The sequence below is a fragment of the Oncorhynchus tshawytscha genome, unplaced genomic scaffold, assembly GCF_018296145.1.
Source record: "Oncorhynchus tshawytscha isolate Ot180627B unplaced genomic scaffold, Otsh_v2.0 Un_contig_2548_pilon_pilon, whole genome shotgun sequence".
Lineage (NCBI taxonomy): Eukaryota > Metazoa > Chordata > Actinopteri > Salmoniformes > Salmonidae > Oncorhynchus > Oncorhynchus tshawytscha.
This window is the reverse complement of record NW_024609582.1, coordinates 161747-181595: the sequence shown is the minus strand read 5'-3', so window position 1 is coordinate 181595 and position 19849 is coordinate 161747. Positions and strand designations below refer to the sequence as shown.

General features: G+C 45.7%; 1 protein-coding gene across 1 annotated transcript in view; it reads left to right on the top strand.

Moving 5' to 3' along the window:
* Nucleotides 1-247: 247 nt before the first annotated feature.
* The window catches only part of LOC112248043 (multidrug resistance-associated protein 1-like), a 71434-nt gene continuing 51832 nt past the window's right edge, over nt 248-19849 (top strand). Inside the window, exon 1 of the mRNA XM_042316049.1 lies at nt 248-871. Coding sequence (XP_042171983.1) covers nt 830-871 — 42 coding nt within the window. The 5' untranslated portion in view covers nt 248-829. The remainder of the gene's footprint in view (nt 872-19849) is intronic.

The window sequence follows — 19849 nt, the reverse complement described above, 5'->3', positions numbered from 1 at the left end:
AGGAGGGGGGAGTCAAAACACACAGAGACAGAAGGAGAACTAGTGAAATCACAGAGATAGTGGAGAGAGTGAAAGAGGCAAGAGAGAAGAAGCGAGAGTCAGTAGAGGGAAATAGAGAGAGAGAGAGAGAGAGAGAGAGAGAGCAGGAGAGAGAGAGAGAGAGCAGGAGAGAGAGCAATAGAGAGCCGGAGAGAGAGCAGGAGAGAGGGGGAAAGAGAGTGAGAGCAGGAGAGAGCAAGAGAGAGAGCAGGAGAGAGAGATAGGAAAGAGAGAGAGAGCAGGAGAGAGAGATAGGAGAGTTGTCTTTCCCCCACCTACAAGGAGGGAGAGTTGTTGGCTGACTAGCACTCAAAAACAGGACCCACACTGTGAGACAGCTCAGAGACACTGGAGTATGTTTGAGACAGAGTAGAGACTGAGCGGAACAGAGTGGAGACTGAGTGGAGACTGAGTGGAGACTGAGTGGAGACTGAGTGATGTGAGACTGAGCAGAACAGAGTGTGATACTGAGTGGAGACTGAGTGGAGACTGAGTGGAGACTGAGTGTGTGAGACTGAGCAGAGTCTGTGTGCACACAGACTGACTCACACACATCCTAGGGAGAGAAAAGGAGTGCAGGAGGGAAATTAGTTTTCTTACCAGACACACAGAAAAAGAGAGAGAGAAGAAGAGATTCACCAAACATAAGACCAACACCTTGAGAAACGGAGGGGGAGGAAGAGGACAAGAGAGATTCACTTCCTTACCGGGACAATCTGGATTTACTGAGAGGAAAACAATATTTAAGAAAAGTAGGAGGAGAAGTTGGAGGAAGAAAACAGAAGGCAGGATGGACAATCTGTGCAGCCTCAGTGGACTGGATCCACTATGGGTGAGTGACCTACAGTACGAGAGAGAGAGAGAGAGAGAGAGAGAGAGAGAGAGAGAGAGAGAGAGCATGAAGGAGAGGAAGAGAGAGAGATAATGAAGGAGAGATAGAGAGAGAGATAATGAAGGAGAGATAGAGAGAGAGATAATGAAGGAGAGATAGAGAGAGATAATGAAGGAGAGATAGAGAGAGAGATAATGAAGGAGAGATAGAGAGAGATAATGAAGGAGAGATAGAGAGAGATAATGAAGGAGAGATAGAGAGAGATAGAGGCATAGAGAGAGATAGAGGCAGAGAGAGAGATAGAGAGAGATAGAGGCAGAGAGAGAGAGAGAGAGAGAGATCACTTTGTATGTTGTCTACCTCACTTGCTTTGGCAATGTTAACACATGTTTCCCATGCCAATAAAGCCCTTGACTTGAATTGAATTGAATTGAATTGAATTGAGAGATAGAGGCAGAGAGAGAGATAGAGGCAGAGAGATAGAGGCAGAGAGAGAGAGATAGAGAGAGATAGAGGCAGAGAGAGAGATAGAGGCAGAGAGAGATAGAGGCAGAGAGAGAGATAGAGGCAGAGAGAGAGATAGAGAGAGATAGAGGCAGAGAAGAAGGAGAGATAGAGAGAGAGAGATTGAAGGAGAGATAGAGAGAGAGAATGAAGGAGAGATAGAGAGAGAGAGATTGAAGGAGAGAGAGAGAGAGAATGAAGGAGAGATAGAGAGAGAGATAATGAAGGAGAGATAGAGAGAGAGAGATAATGAAGGAGAGATAGAGAGAGAGATAATGAAGGAGAGATAGATAGAGGCAGAGAGAGAGATAGAGAGAGATAGAGGCAGAGAGAGCGATAGAGAGAGATAGAGGCAGAGAGAGAGATTGAAGGAGAGATAGAGATAGAATGAAGGAGAGGTAGAGAGAGAGAATGAAGGATAGGTAGCGAGAGAGATAATGAAGGAGTGAGAGAGAGGTAGAGACAGAATGAATGGAGAGATAGAGATAGAGGTAGTGAGAGAGAGAATGAATGAGAGACAGAAAGAGACAGAGCTAGAGAGAGAGAATGAAGGAGAGAGAGCTAGAGAGGACAGTAGGTTTATGAGACAGACCATGAACAGAGAGGTGGAGAGATGACAGTAGGTTTATGAGAGAGGACAGTAGGTTTATGAGAGAGGACAGTAGGTTTATGAGAGAGGACAGTAGGTTTATGAGAGAGGACAGTAGGTTTATCAGACAGGACAGTAGGTTTATGAGAGAGGACAGTAGGTTTATCAGACAGGACAGTAGGATTATGAGGCAGGACAGTAGGTTTATGAGAGAGGACAGTAGGTTTATCAGACAGGACAGTAGGATTATGAGAGAGGACAGTAGGTTTATCAGACAGACCATGAACAAAGAGGTGGAGAGATGACAGTAGGTTTATGAGAGAGGACAGTAGGATTATGAGAGAGGACAGTAGGTTTATGAGAGAGGACAGTAGGATTATCAGACAGGACAGTAGGTTTATGAGAGAGGACAGTAGGTTTATCAGACAGGACAGTAGGTTTACGAGAGAGGACAGTAGGTTTATGAGAGAGGACAGTAGGTTTATGAGAGAGGACAGTAGGTTTATGAGAGAGGACAGTAGGTTTATCAGACAGGACAGTAGGTTTATGAGAGAGGACAGTAGGATTATGAGATAGGACAGTACGTTTATGAGAGAGGACAGTAGGTTTATCAGACAGGACAGTAGGTTTATGAGAGAGGACAGTAGGTTTATCAGACAGGACAGTAGGATTATGAGAGAGGACAGTAGGATTATGAGAGAGGACAGTACGTTTATGAGAGAGGACAGTACGTTTATCAGACAGACCATGAACAGAGAGATGGAGAGAGGACGGACGGTAGGTTTATGAGAGAGGACAGTAGGTTTATCAGACAGACCATGAACAGAGAGATGGAGAGAGGACGGACGGTAGGTTTATGAGAGAGTACGGTAGGTTTATCAGACAGACCATGAACAGAGAGGTGGAGAGATGGATGAAGGAAGACAGCTGTAAATGATAAAAACAGTTGTGAATTGTAAATTGTGTGTGTGTGTGTGTGTGTGTGTGTGTGTGTGTGTGTGTGTGTGTGTGTGTGTGTGTGTGTGTGTGTGTGTGTGTGTGTGTGTGTGTGTGTGTGTGTTTATGCTGATGCTGAAGTGATGATTGTTTTTTACCATTGACCTGCGTTCCTCCATGAGTCACACCTAGTTCATATCATGATTCACTGACTCTCTCTCTCTGTCTGTCTCTCTCTCTCTCTCTCTCTCTGTCTCTGTCACTCTCTCGCTCGGTCTCTGTCTCTGTCTCTCTCTGTCTCTCTTTCTCTCCCTCTGTCTCTCTCTCTGTCTCTCTCTCTGTCTCTCTCTCTCTCTCTGTCAATTCAATTCAATTCAAGGGCTTTATTGGCATGGGAAACATGTGTTAACATTGCCAAAGCAAGTGAGGTAGATAATATATAAAGTGAAATAAACAATACAAATTAACAGTAAACATTACACATACAGAAGTTTCAAAACAATAAAGACATTACAAATGTCATATTATATATATATACAGTGTTTTAACAATGTACAAATGGTTAAAGGACACAAGATAAAATAAATAAGCATAAATATGGGTTGTATTTACAATGGTGTTTGTTCTTCACTGGTTGCCCTTTTCTCGTGGCAACAGGTCACAAATCTTGCTATCACCTATCATACTACTATGACTGACCCTGTACAACAATACCTATCATACTACTATGACTGACCCTGTACAACAATACCTATCATACTAATTTTGTCTGACCCTGTACAACAACACCTATCATACTACTATACTGACCCTGTTATCAACAATTTTGTACAACATGGTACCTATCACAAGATAAAATAAATAAGCATAAATATGTCTGACCCTGTACAACAACACCTATCATACTACTATGACTGACCCTGTACAACAAAATCTTGCTACCTATCATACTACTATGACTGACCCTGTACAACAATACCTATCATACTACTATTTTGTCTGACCCTGTACAACAACACCTATCATACTACTATGACTGACCCTGTAAAACAACACCTATCATACTGCTATGACTGACCCTGTACAACAACACCTATCATACTACTATGTCTGACCCTGTAAAACAACACCTATCATACTACTATGACTGACCCTGTAAAACAACACCTATCATACTACTATGTCTGACCCTGTAAAACAACACCTATCATACTACTATGACTGACCCTGTAAAACAACACCTATCATACTACTATGTCTGACCCTGTACAACAACACCTATCATACTACTATGTCTGACCCTGTACAACAACACCTGTTTGTTCTTCACTGGTTGCCCTTTTTCTCGTGGCAACAGGTCACAAATCTTGCTGCTGTGATGTCACACTGTGGAATTTCACCCAGTAGATATGGGAGTTTATCAAAATTGGATTTGTTTTCAAATTCTTTGTGGATCTGTGTAATCTGAGGGAAATATGTCTCTCTAATATGGTCATACATTGGGCAGGAGGTTAGGAAGTGCAGCTCAGTTTCCACCTTTTTGTGGGCAGTGAGCACATAGCCTGTCTTCACTTGAGAGCCATGTCTGCCTAGATATGGGCCTTTCTCAATAGCAAGGCTATGCTCACTGAGTCTGTGGACATAGTCAAAGCTTTCTCTTAATATTGGGTCAGTCACAGTGGTCAGGAGGTTCTGCTGCTGTTTCCACTCTCTTTGTAGGGTCAGTCACAGTGGCCTGTCTTCTGCCACTGAGTAGCTCTCTGTGTAGGGTCAGTCACAGTCTCAATAGCAAGGCTATGCTCACTGAGTCTGTACATAGTCAAAGCTTTGCTGCTGTAATTTTGGGTCAGTCACAGTGGTCAGGTATTCTGCTGCTGTGTACTCTCTGTGTAGGGTCAGTCACAGTGGTCAGGTATTCTGCTGCTGTGTACTCTCTGTGTAGGGTCAGTCACAGTGGTCAGGTATTCTGCTGCTGTGTACTCTCTGTTTAGGGCCAAATAACATTCTAGTTTTCTCTGTTTTTTTGTCATTTCTTTCTAATGTGTCAAGTAATTATCTTTTTGTTTTCTCATGATTTGGTTTGGTCTAATGGTGTTGCTGTCCTGGGGCTCTGTGGGGTGTGTTTGTGAACAGAGCCCCAGGACCAGCTTGCTTAGGGGACTCTTCTCCAGGTTCAGCTCTCTGTAATTGATGGCTTTGTTATGGAAGGTTTGGGAATCGCTTTCTTTCAGCTGGTTTCAGAGGATGTTGTTGCAGAATTCTGTATGCAGTCTCAATTTGGTGTTTGTCACATTTAGTGAATACTTGGTTGGTGAGCAGACCACAGACCTCCCAACCATAAAGGGCAATGGGTTCTATAACTGATTCAAGTAATTTTAGCCAGATCCTGATTGGGATGTTGAATGTAATGTTCCTTTTGATGGCATAGAAGGCCCTTCCTGCCTTGTCTCTTGTGGAAGTTACCTGTTGTGCTGATTTATAGGCTGAGTTAGGTATCGTTTTTTGTGTGCTCTCGGGCAACAGTGTCTAGATGGAATTTGTATTTGTCGTCCTGGCAACTGGACCTTTTTTGGAACACCATTATTTTGGTCTTACTGAGATTTACTGTCAGGGCCCAGGTCTGACAGAATCTGTGCAGAATATCTAGGTGCTGCTGTAGGCCCTCCTTGGTTGGTGACAGAAGCACCAGATCATCAGCAAACAGCAGACATTTGACTTCGGATTCTAGTAGGCTGAGGCCGGGTGCTGAAGACTGTTCTAGTGCCCGCGCCAATTCGTTGATATATATGTTGAAGAGGGTGAGGCTCAAGCTGCATCCCTGTGTCACGTTCTGACCTTAGTTCTTTTGTTATGTCTTTGTTTTAGTATGGTCAGGGCGTGAGTTGGGTGGGTTGTCTATGTTCCTTTTTCTATGATTTGGGATTTCTGTGTTTGGCCTGGTATGGTTCTCAATCAGAGGCAGCTGTCAATCGTTGTCCCTGATTGAGAACCATACATAGGTAGCCTGGTTGTCCCTGATTGAGAACCATACATAGGTAGCCTGGTTGTCCCTGATTGAGAACCATACATAGGTAGCCTGGTTTCACTTTTGAGTTGTGGGTGATTATTTTCCGTGTCAGTGTTTGTCTCCACACAGGACTGTTTCGTTTGTTTCGGTTCACGTTGTTATTCTGGTATTTTAGTCATGTAAATAAAGTATCACTATGGTTACCACGCTGCGCATTGGTCCGACATCTCTTACTCCTCGTCAGAAGAAGAGGAGATTCGTTACACCCTGTCTCACCCCACGACCCTGTGGAAAGAAATACGTGGTCTGTTGTATGGTAATTTGGTAAACGCCAATTTGACATTTGCTCAGTACATTGTTTTCACTGAGGAAATGTACAAGTCTGCTGTTAATGATAATGCAGCGTATTTCCCCAAGGTTGCTGTTGACGCAAAATCCCACAGTAGTTATTGGGGTCAAATTTGTCTCCACTTTTGTAGATTGAGGTGATCAGTCCTTGGTTCCAAATTTTGGGGAAGATGCCAGAGCTGAGGATGATGGTAAAGAGTTTAAGCCAATTGGAATATGTGCTCTGTGTATGTCATCATTTCATTGAGGATACCATCAACAGCACAAGTCATTTTGGGTTGGAGGGTTTGTATTTCGTCCTGTAGTTTCCCATGCCAATAAAGCCTATTCAGTTGAATTGAATTGAGAGACTCAGTGACTCACCGAGCGTAGCCTTGCTATTGAGAAAGCCCGCCATAGGCAGACCTGGCTCTTGAGAGATGACAGGCTATGTGTCCACTGCCCACAAAATGAAGTGGAAACCGAGTTACAGTTCCCAACCTCCTGCCAAATGTATGTTCGCATTAGAGCCAGATATTTCCCACAGATCACACAGACTCCCAAAGCATTTGAAACCAAATCAAACATTAATAGACCAGAATAACTAACCCAGATATGCTTGTTTGTTGCTGACGTAGTAAACAACTGACTTAACAAGAAAAAACTGCTGATGCACAACCAAATTTGGAAATTGCACCTTGCAATATTCTGTTATTCCAGATCTCAACATCAACGTTAAGTTGAGACCCTGACGGGGGGCTACAAAAGAGGGGGGCGGCGGGCCACATGGGCCGTTAGTTACCTGTCCATGATCTATTTCACACAGTTACAGAAGATGTATTTCCATCACGTTGTCAGTGATTATTTTGATGATCCAGTACCTTATGAGGTTAACATCATCCCCAGGAACGCTCCCCTCATGGCCTAGCGGACTGCCAGAAAAACACTGAGTGCATCCCCAAGTGGCAACTATTCTTATATAGTGCACTACTTTTGACCACTGTCCATAGGGTTCTGATATAAAGTAGTGCACTACTTTTGACCACTGCCCATAGGGTTCTGATCTAAAGTAGTGCACTACTTTTGACCACTGTCCATAGGGTTCTAATCTAAAGTAGTGCACTACTTTTGATCACTGCCCATAGGGCTCTAATCTAAAGTAGTGCACTACTTTTGACCACTGCCCATAGGGCTCTGATCTAAAGTAGTGCACTAGTTTTGACCACTGCCCATAGAGCTCTGATCTAAAGTAGTGCACTAGTTTTGACCACTGTCCATAGGGCTTTGATTTAAGTAGTGCAATACTTCTGACCACTGCCCCATAGGGCTCTGATCTAAAATAGTGCACTAAATAGGGAAATATATTCTATTTGGGACACCGCCAGTGTGTCAGACTTCAGTGAATCCCAGGGGATTAAGACACAGTGAGTGGATAACTAGAGGATGATCGTGAGGCAGAAGTTGTCTGTTAAACTGGAAGCCCATGGAAGAAGATGGGGGATCGGCTGAAACCTTACAGATTCGCACTGCAGATATGTAGAACTGATTTCCCCCGACTGAGCCGACATGTACAGCGGTTACCGTGACTACGGTCTCCGGCTAACGCGAGAACATTGCCTTTACATTTCAATCACTGAACTTCCGCTAAGCGTATTGAATAGAGCCTGGGTGTCAGTGTGTTGCTGTCCTCAGGTAGAGTAGGTGCTGTTGCTAAGCTAAAGGCTAACGAGGATCCACATTAACACATCACACACATGCTTAATCAGTGTCCGGGAAACTGGCCCGGAAAGTAAGGAGAAGCAGGATGGTTAAATATGTCACAGTAGAATAGTCAGTATGGTCTCAGGGTCTATAACACCACAGTAGAGCAGTCAGCGTGGTCTCAGGGTCTATAACACCACAGTAGAACAGTCAGTATGGTCAACTGAGGGTCTATAACACCACAGTAGAACAGTCAGCATGGTCTCAGGGTCTATAACACCACAGTAGAACAGTCAGCATGGTCTCAGGGTCTATAACACCACAGTAGAACAGTCAGCATGGTCTCAGGGTCTATAACACCACAGAACAGTCAGCATGGTCTCAGGGTCTATAACACCACAGTAGAACAGTCAGCATGGTCAACTGAGGGTCTATAACACCACAGAACAGTCAGCATGGTCTCAGGGTCTATAACACCACAGTAGAACAGTCAGCATGGTCAACTGAGGGTCTATAACACCACAGAACAGTCAGCATGGTCTCAGGGTCTATAACACCACAGTAGAGCAGTCAGCGTGGTCTCAGGGTCTATAACACCACAGTAGAACAGTCAGCATGGTCTCAGGGTCTATAACACCACAGTAGAACAGTCAGCATGGTCTCAGGGTCTATAACACCACAGAACAGTCAGCATGGTCTCAGGGTCTATAACACCACAGTAGAGCAGTCAGCGTGGTCTCAGGGTCTATAACACCACAGTAGAGCAGTCAGTGTGGTCTCAGGGTCTATAACACCACAGTAGAGCAGTCAGCGTGGCCTCAGGGTCTGTATTTGCTAGAAGCAGCACGTTGGTGATGCCATCCCCATGATAATGTCCTGTACAGTGAGTCAGTCATGGGCATTCAGCACCTCTACTCCAGAATGCTGTTAACGGGACGCTGGCCTTTACACACCTGGCTGTATACTCACCAAACTGCCTATAGTCTATAGACTCATCTGTCCAATGAATGTTGTCAGTTCTGCCAGAGTAATTTACTCTCCATTCAGCTTTCTCATAGTCATTTACTCTCCATTCAGCTTTCTCATAGTAATTTACTCTCCATTCAGCTTTCTCATAGTAATTTACTCTCCATTCAGCTTTCTCATAGTAATTTACTCTCCATTCAGCTTTCCCATAGTAATTTACTCTCCATTCAGCTTTCTCATAGTAATTTACTCTCCATTCAGCTTTCTCATAGTAATTAGATTAAATTAAAAATAGATAATAAACAAACTTTAAATAAACAATGAAAAACATCAACAGTAAACATTACACTCACAAAAGTTCCAAAAGAGTAAAAACATTTCAGAATCTCTTTCACTCTCCTCTCCGCTCTCTCTCTCTCCCTCTCTCTCTTTTCTCTCTCTTTTCTCTCTCTCTCTACCTCTTCTCTCTCTCTACCTCTTCTCTCTCTCTCTACCTCTTCTCTCTCTCTACCTCTTCCCTCTCTTTCTCTCTCTCTCTCTCTCTCTCTCTCTCTCTCTCTCTCTCTCTACCTCTTCTCTCTCTCTTTACCTCTTCTCTCTCTCTCTACCTCTTCTCTCTTCAGTCTCTTTATCTCTCTGTCAGTCTCTCTTTTCTCTGTGTGTTTCTCTCTTCGTCTACATCTGCCTCCCGTGCCTGCATTTGGGTCTCGCCTTGTGCCTTGATAGTTAGGTTATTGAAGACAGAGACAGTCAAGAGGTGTAGTCTTGTTGACTCATCGGGAAACTTGTGTTGATTCAACACACTAAACACACCGTGATTCACCACACTAAACACACTGTGATTCAACATGGTTAACACACTGTGATTCACCACACTAAACACACTGTGATTCAACACACTGTGATTCACCACACTAAACACACCGTGATTCACCACACTAAACACACTGTGATTCACCACACTAAACACACTGTGATTCACCACACTAAACACACTGTGATTCACCACACTAAACACACTGTGATTCACCACACTAAACACACTGTGATTCACCACAAAACACACTGTGATTAAACACACTAAACACACTGTGATTCACCACACTAAACACACTGTGATTCAACACACAAACACAAAATGTGATTCAACACAAACTGTGATTCAACACTAAACACACTGTGATTCAAAAACACACTGTGATTCACCACACTAAACACACTGTGATTCACCACACTAAACACACTGTGATTCACCACACTAAACACACTGTGATTCACCACGCTTAACACCGTATTCCGCTTAACACCTTGGCACCCTGTTCCCCATGTAGTGCACTACTTTAGATCAGGGCCCAATGACACCCGGTTCCCCATGTACAGTAGTGCACTACTTTAGATCAGGGCCCAATGACACCCGGTTCCCCATGTACAGTAGTGCACTACTTTAGATCAGGGCCCAATGACACCCGGTTCCCCATGTACAGTAGTGCACTACTTTAGATCAGGGCCCAATGACACCCGGTTCCCCATGTAGTGCACTACTTTAGATCAGGGCCCAATGACACCCGGTTCCCCATGTACAGTAGTGCACTACTTTAGATCAGGGCCCAATGACACCCGGTTCCCCATGTACAGTAGTGCACTACTTTAGATCAGGGCCCAATGACACCCGGTTCCCCATGTACAGTAGTGCACTACTTTAGATCAGGGCCCAATGACACCCGGTTCCCCATGTACAGTAGTGCACTACTTTAGATCAGGGCCCAATGACACCCTTTTCCCCATGTACAGTGTGCACTACTTTAGATCAGGGCCCAATGACACCCTGTTCCCCATGTACAGTGCACTACTTTAGATCAGGGCCCAATGACACCCTGTTCCCCATGTACAGTAGTGCACTACTTTAGATCAGGACCCAATGACACCCTGTTCCCCATGTACAGTAGTGCTTTTAGATCAGGGCCCAATGACACCCGGTTCCCCATGTACAGTAGTGACTACTTTAGATCAGGGCCCAATGACACCCTGTTCCCACACTAAGTAGTGCACTACTTTAGATCAGGGCCCAAACACCCTGTTCCCCATGTACAGTAGTGCACTACTTGATCAGGGCCCAATGACACCCTGTTCCCCATGTACAGTAGTGCACTACTTTAGATCAGGGCCCAATGACACCCTGTTCCCATGTACAGTAGTGCACTACTTTAGATCAGGGCCCAATGACACCCTGTTCCCTATGTAGTGCACTACTTTAGATCAGGGCCCAATGACACCCTGTTCCCCATGTACAGTAGGTGCACTACTTTAGATCAGGGCCCAATGACACCCGGTTCCCCATGTACAGTAGTGCACTACTTTAGATCAGGGCCCAATGACACCCTGTTCCCCATGTGTAGTGCACTACTTTAGATCAGGGCCCAATGACACCCTGTTCCCTGTGTAGTGCACTACTTTAGATCAGGGCCCAATGACACCCTGTTCCCTATGTAGTGACTACTTTAGATCAGGGCCCAATGACACCCTGTTCCCTATGTAGTGCACTACTTTAGATCAGGGACCCCTGTTCCCTAATGATCACCCAATGGCACCCTTTCCCTATGTAGTGCACTACTTTAGATCAGGGCCCAATGACACCCTGTTCCCTATGTAGTGCACTACTTTAGATCAGGGCCCAATGACACCCTGTTCCCTATGACTTTAGATCAGGGCCCAATGGCACCCTGTTCCCCATGTAGTGCACTACTTTAGATCAGGGCCCAATGACACCCTGTTCCCCATGTAGTGACTACTTTAGATCAGGGCCCAATGACACCCTGTTCCCCATGTACAGTAGTGCACTACTTTAGATCAGGGCCCAATGACACCCTGTTCCCCATGTGTAGTGCACTACTTTAGATCAGGGCCCAATGACACCCTGTTCCCCATGTACAGTAGTGCACTACTTTAGATCAGGGCCCAATGACACCCTATTCCCCATGTACAGTAGTGCACTACTTTAGATCAGGGCCCAATGACACCCTGTTCCCTATGTAGTGCACTACTTTAGATCAGGGGCCAATGACACCCTGTTCCCTATGTAGTGCACTACTTTAGATCAGGGCCCAATGACACCCTGTTCCCTATGTAGTGCACTAGTTTAGATCAGGGCCCAATGACACCCTGTTCCCTATGTAGTGCACTACTCTTAACCAATGCTTATAGGGAATAGGGTGCCAATTAGGACGCACACATTGTTTTCCTGCACTATCATTGAGGGTTGAGAGGTGAGGAAAGCAAACAGTGGGTCCCAAAATTGTTTACCCAATTTAAAGCTTCCTGATGAGTTGTCGTGTGTCTTGTGAGTCACAACGTAAGCAAAACCATGGGGTCTGATGTGTGGTCTTAAGTGGCCAAGGTTGTGGGTTCACTCCCAGCAGGGATCACATACCCAGACATATAACTAACGTATTATGTGTCGACACAGGATGTCACGAACCAGGAAGGATCTATCATTGGATGGGTGCTCATCTACCACTTTGGGGAACATTGGTTGTTGTCACCGTGATTAAAAAGGCAGACCAGGAGAAGGTCTATGGGCTACAGAGGAAACTGTAGTGAAGTTCAACCCTGAGCTGGAGGCTTGGGCTTAAAGACATCTTGACATCATTATCACTACTGTATTTACTGGTTGGGTGAAGAGAGAGAGAGAGAGAGAGAGAGAGAGGAAGATAGACACATTACCTACCTTTCTCTCTCTCTCTCTCTCTCTCTCTCTCTCTCTCCATCTCTATCCATCTCTATCCCTACCTCTCTCTCTGTATCCATCTCTATCCCTACCTCTCTCTCTCCATCCATCTCTATCCTTACATCTCACTCTCTCTCCCTCCATCTATATCCCCACCTCTCTCTCTCTCTCTCTCTCACTCCCAGCTATATCCCTACCTCTCTCTCCCCTCCATCTATATCCCTACCTCTCTCTCCCTCCACCTATATCCTTACCTCTCTCTCTCCCTCCATCTATATCCTTACCTCTCTCTCTCCCTCCATCTATATCCCTACCTCTCTCTCTCCATCTATATCCCTACCTCTCTCTCCCCCTCCATCTCTATCCCTACCTCTCTCTCTCCCTCCATCTATATCCCTACCCCTCTCTCCCCCTCCATCTATATCCCTACCTCTCTCCCTCCATCTATATCCCTACCTCTCTCTCTCCCTCCATCTATATCCCTACCCCTCTCTCCCCTCCATCTATATCCCTACCTCTCTCTCTCCCTCCATCTCTATCCCTACCTCCTCTCTCTCTCCTCTATCCCTACCTCTATCTTTATCCATACCTCTCTCTCTCCCTCCATCTCTATCCTTACCTCTCTCTATCTCCATCTTTATCCCTACCTCTCTCTCTCTCTCTCGCCATCTATGTCCCTACCTCTCTCTCTCCCCCTCCATCTATATCCCTACCTCTCTCTCTCTCCCTCCATCTATATCCCTACCTCTCTCTCCATCTATATCCCTACCTCTCTCTCTCCATCTATATCCCTACCTCTCTCTCCCCTCCATCTATATTCCTACCTCTTTCTCCCTCCATCTATATCCCTACGTCTCTCTCTCCCTCCATCTATATCCCTACCTCTCTCTCTCCCTCCATCTATATCCCTCCTCTCTCTCTCCCCTCCATCTATCCCTACCTCTCTCTCTCCCTCCATCTATATCCCTACCTCTCTCTCTCTCCCCTCCATCTTTATCCCTACCTCTCTCTCCATCTCTCCCTCCATCTATGTCCCTACCTCTCTCTCTCTCCATCTCTCCCCTCCATCTATATCCCTACCTCTCTCTCCCCTCCATCTATATCCCTACCTCTCTCTCCCTCCATCTATATCCCTACCTTTCTCTCTCCCCTCCATCTATATCCCTACCTCTCTCTCTCCCCTCCATCTATATCCCAACCTCTCTCTCTGCCTCCATCTATATCCCTACCTCTCTCTCCCTCCATCTATATCCCTACCTTTCTCTCTCCCCTCCATCTATATCCCTACCTTTCTCTCTCCCCTCCATCCATATCCCTACCTCTCTCTCTCTCCCTCCATCTATATCCCTACCTCTCTCTCTCAATTCAATTCATTTCAATTCAAGGGCTTTATTGGCATGGGAAACATGTGTTAACATTGCCAAAGCAAGTCTCCCTCTCCCCTCCCTCTTTATCCCTACCTCTCTCTCTCCATCTCTCCCTCCATCTATATCCCTACCTCTCTCTTTCCATCTCTCCCTCCATCTATATCCCTACCTCTCTCTCTCCATCTCTCCCTCCATCTATATCCCTACCTCTCTCTTTCCATCTCTCCCTCCATCTATATCCCTACCTCTCTCTCTCTCTCCCTCCATCTATATCCCTACCTCTCTCTTCCATCTCTCCTCCATCTATATCCCTACCTCTCTCTTTCCATCTCCCCTCCATCTATATCCCTACCTCTCTCTTTCCATCTCTCCCTCCATCTATATCCCTACCTCTCTCTCTCCATCTCTCCCTCCATCTATATCCCTACCTCTCTCTTTCCATCTCTCCCTCCATCTATATCCCTACCTCTCTCTCTCCATCTCTCCCTCCATCTATATCCCTACCTCTCTCTCCCATCTCTCCCTCCATCTATATCCCTACCTCTCTCTCTCCATCTCTCCCTCCATCTATATCCCTACCTCTCTCTCTCCATCTCTCCCTCCATCTATATCCCTACCTCTCTCTCCATCTCTCCCTCCATCTATATCCCTACCTCTCTCTTTCCATCTCTCCCTCCATCTATATCCCTACCTCTCTCTCTCCATCTCTCCCTCCATCTATATCCCTACCTCTCTCTCCCATCTCTCCCTCCATCTATATCCCTACCTCTCTCTCTCTCTCTCTCTCTCCATCCTCCTCCATCTATATCCCTACCTCTCTCTCTCCATCTCTCCCTCCATCTATATCCCTACCTCTCTCTCTCTCTCTCTCTCCATCTCTCTCTCCATCTCTCCCCCTCCATCTATATCCCTACCTCTCTCTCTCCATCTCTCCCTCCATCTATATCCCTACCTCTCTCTCTCTCTCTCTCTCTCTCTCTCTCTCTCTCTCCATCTCTCCCTCCATCTATATCCCTGCCTCTCTCTTTCCATCTCTCCCTCCATCTTTATCCCTACCTCTCTCTTTCCATCTCTCCCTCCATCTATATCCCTACCTCTCTCTCTCCATCTCTCCCTCCATCTATATCCCTACCTCTCTCTCTCTCTCTCTCTCTCTCTCTCCATCTCTCCATCTATATCCCTACCTCTCTCTCTCTCCTCTCTCTCCCCATCTCTCCCTCCATCTATATCCCTACCTCTCTCTCTCCATCTCCCCTCCATCTATATCCCTACCTCTCTCTCTCCATCTCTCCCTCCATCTATATCCCTACCTCTCTCTCTCTCTCTCTCTCTCCATCTCTCCATCTATATCCCTACCTCTCTCTCTCTCTCTCTCTCTCTCTCTCTCTCTCTCTCCATCTCTCCCTCCATCTATATCCCTACCTCTCTCTCTCCATCTCTCCCTCCATCTATATCCCTACCTCTCTCTCTCCATCTCTCCCTCCATCTATATCCCTACCTCTCTCTCTCCATCTCTCCCTCCATCTATATCCCTACCTCTCTCTCTCCATCTCTCCCTCCATCTATATCCCTACCTCTCTCTCTCCATCTCTCCCTCCATCTATATCCCTACCTCTCTCTCTCTCTCCATCTATATCCCTCTCTCTCTCTCCATCTCTCCTCCATCTATATCCCTGCCTCTCTCTCCCATCTCTCCATCTTTATCCCTACCTCTCTCTTTCCATCTCTCCCTCCATCTATATCCCTACCTCTCTCTCTCATCTCTCCCTCCATCTATCCCTACCTCTCCTCTCTCTCTCTCTCTCTCTCTCCATCTCTCCATCTATATCCCTACCTCTCTCTCTCTCTCTCTCTCTCTCCATCTCTCCCTCCATCTATATCCCTACCTCTCTCTCCATCTATCTATATCCCTACCTCTCTCTCTCCATCTCCCTCCATCTATATCCCTACCTCTCTCTCTCCCTCTCATCTATATCCCTACCTCTCTCTCTCTCTCTCTCTCCATCTCTCCCTCCATCTATATCCCTACCTCTCTCTCCATCTCTCCCTCCATCTATATCCTACCTCTCTCTCTCCATCTCTCCCTCCATCTATATCCCTACCTCTCTCTCTCCATCTCTCCTCCATCTATATCCCTACCTCTCTCTTTCCATCTCTCCCTCCATCTATATCCCTACCTCTCTCTTTCCATCTCTCCCTCCATCTATATCCCTACCTCTCTCTCTCCATCTCTCCCTCCATCTATATCCCTACCTCTCTCTTTCCATCTCTCCCTCCATCTATATCCCTACCTCTCTCTCTCCCATCTCTCCCTCCATCTATATCCCTACCTCTCTCTCTCCATCTCTCCTCCATCTATATCCCTACCTCTCTCTCTCTCTCTCTCTCTCTCCATCTCTCCATCTCTCCCATCTATATCCCTACCTCTCTCTCTCCATCTCTCCCTCCATCTATATCCCTACCTCTCTCTCTCTCTCTCTCTCTCTCCATCCCCTCCATCTATATCCCTGCCTCTCTCTTTCCATCTCTCCCTCCATCTTTATCCCTACCTCTCTCTTTCCATCTCTCCTCCATCTATATCCCTACCTCTCTCTCCCATCTCTCCCTCCATCTATATCCCTACCTCTCTCTCTCTCTCTCTCTCTCATCTCCATCTCTCCCATCCCTACCTCCCTCCATCTTTCCATCTATATCCCTACCTCTCTCTCTCCATCTCTCCCTCCATCTATATCCCTACCTCTCTCTCTCCATCTCTCCCTCCATCTATATCCCTACCTCTCTCTCTCTCTCTCTCCATCTATATCCCTACCTCTCTCTCTCTCCTCCTCTCTCTCTCTCCATCTCTCCCTCCATCTATCCCTACCTCTCTCTCTCCATCTCTCCCTCCATCTATATCCCTACCTCTCTCTCTCCATCTCTCCCTCCATCTATATCCCTACCTCTCTCTCTCTCTCCATCCATCTCTCCCTCCATCTATATCCCTACCTCTCTCTCTCCATCTCTCCCTCCATCTATATCCCTACCTCTCTCTCTCCATCTCTCCCTCCATCTATATCCCTACCATCTCTCTCTCTCCTCTCTCTCTCTCTCCATCTCTCCCTCCATCTATATCCCTGCCTCTCTCTTTCCATCTCTCCATCTTTATCCCTACCTCTCTCTTTCCATCTCTCCCTCCATCTATATCCCTACCTCTCTCCATCTCTCCCTCCATCTATATCCCTACCTCTCTCTCTCCATCTCTCCTCTCCATCTATATCCCTACCTCTCTCTCTCTCTCTCTCTCTCTCCTCCATCTATATCCCTACCTCTCTCTCTTCATCTCTCCCTCCATCTATATCCCTACCTCTCTCTCTCCATCTCTCCCTCCATCTATATCCCTACCTCTCTCTCTCTCTCTCTCTCTCCCATCTCTCCATCTATATCCCTACCTCTCCCTACTCTCTCTCTCTCCTCCATCTCTCCCTCCATCTATATCCACCTCTCTCTCCCATCTCTCCCTCCATCTATATCCCTACCTCTCTCTCTCCATCTCTCCCTCCATCTATATCCCTACCTCTCTCTCTCCATCTCTCCCTCCATCTATATCCCTACCTCTCTCTCTCCATCTCTCCCTCCATCTATATCCCTACCTCTCTCTCTCATCTCTCCTGCCATCTATATCCCTAGCTCTCTCTCTCCTCTCATCTCTCCCTCCATCTATATCCCTACCTCTCTCTCCCATCTCTCCCTCCATCTATATCCCTACCTCTCTCCATCTCTCCCTCCATCTATATCCCTACCTCTCCTCTCTCTCTCTCTCTCTCTCTCTCCATCTCTCCATCTATATCCCTACCTCTCTCTCTCCATCTCTCCCTCCATCTATATCCCTACCTCTCTCTCTCCATCTCTCCCTCCATCTATATCCCTACCTCTCTCTCTCCATCTCTCCCTCCATCTATATCCCTACCTCTCTCTCCATCTCTCCCTCCATCTATATCCCTACCTCTCTCTCTCTCATCCATCTCCCTCCATCTATATCCCTACCTCTCTCTCTCCATCTCTCCCTCCATCTATATCCCTACCTCTCTCTCTCCATCTCTCCCTCCATCTATATCCCTACCTCTCTCTCTCCATCTCTCCCTCGCTATTATATTCCATATGACATTGTATCCTAGGGTGACAGGTAGCCTAGCGGTTAGAGAGATGGGCCAATAACTAAATGTTGAAATACCTGGGCTGACAAGGTGACAGGCTGGTAATGTGACCTTGAGAAAGACACTTAACCCTGATCTACTCCAGGGGCGCTGTACTACTATGACTGACCCTGTAAAACAACACCTATCATACTACTATGACTGACTCTGTAAAACAACACCTATCATCCTACTATGACTGACCCTGTAAAACAACACCTATCATACTACTATGACTGACCCTGTACAACAACACCTATCATACTACTATGACTGACCCTGTAAAACAACACCTATCATACTACTATGACTGACCCTGTACAACAACACCTATCATACTACTATGACTGACCCTGTAAAACAACACCTATCATCCTACTATGTCTGACCCTGTACAACAACACCTATCATACTACTATGTCTGACCCTGTAAAACAACACCTATCATTCTACTATTACTGACCCTGTAAAACAACACCTATCATACTACTATGACCCTGTAAAACAACACCTATCATAGTACTATGACTGACCCTGTACAACAACACCTATCATACTACTATGTCTGACCCTGTAAAACAACACCTATCATACTACTATTACTGACCCTGTAAAACAACACCTATCATACTACTATGACTGACCCTGTAAAACAACACCTATCATAGTACTATGACTGACCCTGTACAACAACACCTATCATACTACTATGACTGACCCTGTAAAACAACACCTATCATACTACTATGACTGACCCTGTAAAACAACACCTATCATACTACTATGACTGACCCTGTAAAACAACACCTATCATAGTACTATGACTGGCCCTGTACAACAACACCTATCATACTACTATGACTGACCCTGTACAACAACACCTATCATACTACTATGACCCTGTAAAACAACACATATCATACTACTATGACCCTGTAAAACAACACCTATCATAGTACTATGACTGGCCCTGTACAACAACACCTATCATACTACTATGACTGACCCTGTAAAACAACACCTATCATACTACTATGACTGACCCTGTAAAACAACACCTATCATACTACTATGACTGACCCTGTACAACAACACCTATCATACTACTATGACTGACCCTGTACAACAACACCTATCCTACTACTATGACTGACCCTGTACAACAACACCTATCATACTACTATGACTGATCCTGTACAACAACACCTATCATACTACTATGACTGACCCTGTAAAACAACACCTATCATACTACTATGTCTGACCCTGTACAACAACACCTATCATACTACTATGACTGACCCTGTAAAACAACACCTATCACCCTACTATGTCTGACCCTGTAAAACAACACCTATCACACTACTATGACTGACCCTGTAAACAACACCTATCATACTACTATGACTGACCCTGTAAAACAACACCTATCATACTACTATGACTGACCCTGTAAACAACACCTATCATAGTACTATGACTGACCCTGTACAACAACACCTATCATACTACTATGACTGACCCTGTACAACAACACCTATCATACTACTATGACGGACCCTGTAAAACAACACCTATCATACTACTATGACTGACCCTGTAAAACAACACCTATCATAGTACTATGACTGGCCCTGTACAACAACACCTATCATACTACTATGACTGACCCTGTACAACAACAC